At 47.5% G+C, this 2,705-nt stretch overlaps 1 protein-coding gene across 1 annotated transcript; it reads left to right on the top strand.

Moving 5' to 3' along the window:
• Window positions 1–360: 360 nt before the first annotated feature.
• LOC147476236 (uncharacterized) lies at window positions 361–960 on the top strand. Its single transcript, XM_086585666.1, has one exon. The coding sequence runs from the start codon at window positions 361–363 to the stop codon at window positions 958–960; it is 600 nt and encodes a 199-aa protein (XP_086441792.1).
• The last annotated feature ends 1,745 nt before the right edge of the window (window positions 961–2,705 follow it).

Below are 2,705 nucleotides of genomic sequence, written 5' to 3'. Positions count from 1 at the left end.
ACTATTACAAGGAGAGGAGTAGGCCGACTGAGGAAGGTGGTGGTACAGGAAATGGAGGCGAAAGTAGTAAGCAACGAAAGGGGAGATCAAGGAGATGAGGAGGCCGCCGCTGAGTCAGCTTCGGAGGAAACAAGGCTTATGCAGGAGGAGATCAAAAGATTGAGAGAGGAGAATGAGGCGTTAAGAAAGGAAAGAGAAACAGCTGAGGAGGAAGGGTAAGCGGAAGCAAGTGAGGAATCAGAGAATGAAGAAGAGGGGCTGAACCTCGTGGACAACCCGATAGCTGGTCTCACAATGGAGCAAGTCCAGGAGATGATAAATAACGATCAGGAGGCGAACCTACAATAGGCGAATACTCAAATGGGAGCAGCTAGTCAAGTGGTGGCGGGCCTAAATCGCAATCCGTTGGCGGACGCTATATGGGCGTCGGAGGTGCCAAAATTATTCAACCAACCCAGGTTCGAAAGGTATGATGATAAGGGGGACCCAGCAGATCACATTCATCACTTTAGACAACAAGTTCCACTCTGGCAAGAAGCGCAGTATGATGGGCTGCGATGCATGATGTTCCCAGCTAGCCTTAAAGGGGGAGCATCGGACTGGTACTATCGATTGCCTTCACAGAGTATAAATAATTTTCAGGAGTTAGAGCAGGCGTTTATAGACCATTACATACATCAGAAAAGAAGGGTGGTGGATATCGCGGCCCTGTTCAATGCTAGGCAACAATCAGCGGAGTCGGTAAGGGATTATTTGAGTCAATTCAAGGCCGAGACGTTGAAGGTGGAGAACTTGGATGAAAGGACAGCGGTAATAGCATTTGAAAGGGGACTGCGGCCAGGAGCGGGAGTACATCAGTCATTGGCCAAGAATGAGGTTGCGACTTTGCATGAATTATACCCACGGGTGGAAAAATACATAAGGTATGAGGACACAATGCAAAAAGATTCTAGAAGATAAGGGAAGACAGTGTTATCCTTGGAAAAGGACGGGGGTCACCGAAAGACGGAGTCGTCAGATAAAGGAAATGGAGGGTACCGCGGCTATTCGTTACGGCCGGAGAGGAGTAGGGAGGGAGCACGAAGGGAGAATAGAGAGAGAAAATCGTATCGCAAACCAAAAAAAAATGCCATTGAATAGGCTACTGAGTGAGATCTTGCCATTGATAAAGAATCTAGAGGGGTATGAAGGACCGTGGAGTACCCTATGGAAATGCCAAACAAGTCGTACTGTGCATATCACCAGATACAAAATCATGAAACTAATAACTGCTATGCATTGAAATGGCTGGTTCAGAGATTGGCTGAGAAGGGTATGATGAGAGAGTTTGTAGTAAGTGTCCCGAATGAGGAGAAAATACCGGCTCAGGGGAGGATATTGAGAACCATCAATGTTATTTTCAGCAGGGAGGTTCTGAGTCATAACGCCCACAGAGAAAAGATAAGGAGAACTGCGAGTATCCAGCAGATCAACGAAGTAACTGGATTTTCGCGACCCAAGTCCTGGTCGGCGAAAGGAGGGGAACGGATTATGTTCACTAGCGCGGACTTGAAAACCGTGGATTTCCCCCATGAGGACGCTTTGGTTATCACGGTGGCAATGGGTAATTACATGGTCAAGAGGGTGTTGATTGATTGTGGTAGTGCAGTGTATTTATTATTCAGAGGCACTTTGGACGAAATGAGAATTGATCCCATACAGCTTAGACCTCCGTGGACTAATTTATATGGATTTAATGGAAGTATGATGGAGCCTATGGGAGAACTATTGTTGCCAGTGACAACGGGTCCGGTAACGGTCTTTACTCGATTCATGGTGGTGGACTCCAATTCCCAATACAATGCAATTCTGGGGCGACGGTGGATCCACGAGATGAAGGTAGTGTCGTCCACGTACTATTAGGTAATACGATTCCCCACCCCAACAGGGATGTATGAGGTCCGCAGTGATCAAGTGGCAGCAAAGAACAGCCACCAGGGGACAGTAAAGGGGATGGTTCGTGGAAACGAAGGAGAGTCATCCAACCCCAGGAAGAGGCAAGCATAGCAATTACAGATCGCGACCACGGGCGAGGAAGAGGAACTCGCGGTGGGACCGAAGACTCTGGATGAGGTTGAAATAGTAAATCTGGGAGTAGGGGAGGAAGAGAAATTCACATCAATAGGGACCAATTTGTCAGAGGAGTGGAAAGGGAAGCTGGTGCAGTGTCTGTCAGAGAACAAAGATGTGTTCGCATGGGCCATTAAGGATATCATGGGTTTGGATCCAGGCTTCACATGTCACCGGTTGCACATGAGGGAAGACACGAAACTAGTGAGACAGAAAATGAGGAGTGTGAGGCCAAAATATGCCGAAGGAATCCGGGAGGAGGTCGCGAAGTTGAAAGGGGCGGGAATAATCAGAGAGGTGGAGTTCACAGATTGGCAGTCCAACATAGTCGCGGTACCTAAGAAGAATGGCAAGGTACATATATGCGTGGATTTCACAGACGTCAACATGGAATGTCCTAAAGAAAGTTACCCTATGTCGCGAGTTGATGAGTTAGTGGACAGAACGACAGGATTCAAAATACTTTCATTTATGGATGCATCAATGGGATATAATCAGGTCGCGATGTACGGTCCAGATCTGGAAAAGACATCCTTTGTGGTTGAAGGGGGTACATACTGCTACACAAGAATTCCATTTGGGTTAAAGAATGCCGG

The sequence above is a fragment of the Coptis chinensis genome, chromosome 9 (genome assembly GCF_015680905.1).
Source record: "Coptis chinensis isolate HL-2020 chromosome 9, ASM1568090v1, whole genome shotgun sequence".
Classification (NCBI taxonomy): domain Eukaryota; kingdom Viridiplantae; phylum Streptophyta; class Magnoliopsida; order Ranunculales; family Ranunculaceae; genus Coptis; species Coptis chinensis.
Note: the sequence above shows the minus strand (reverse complement) of the source record. Positions and strands in the feature narration are given on the sequence as shown.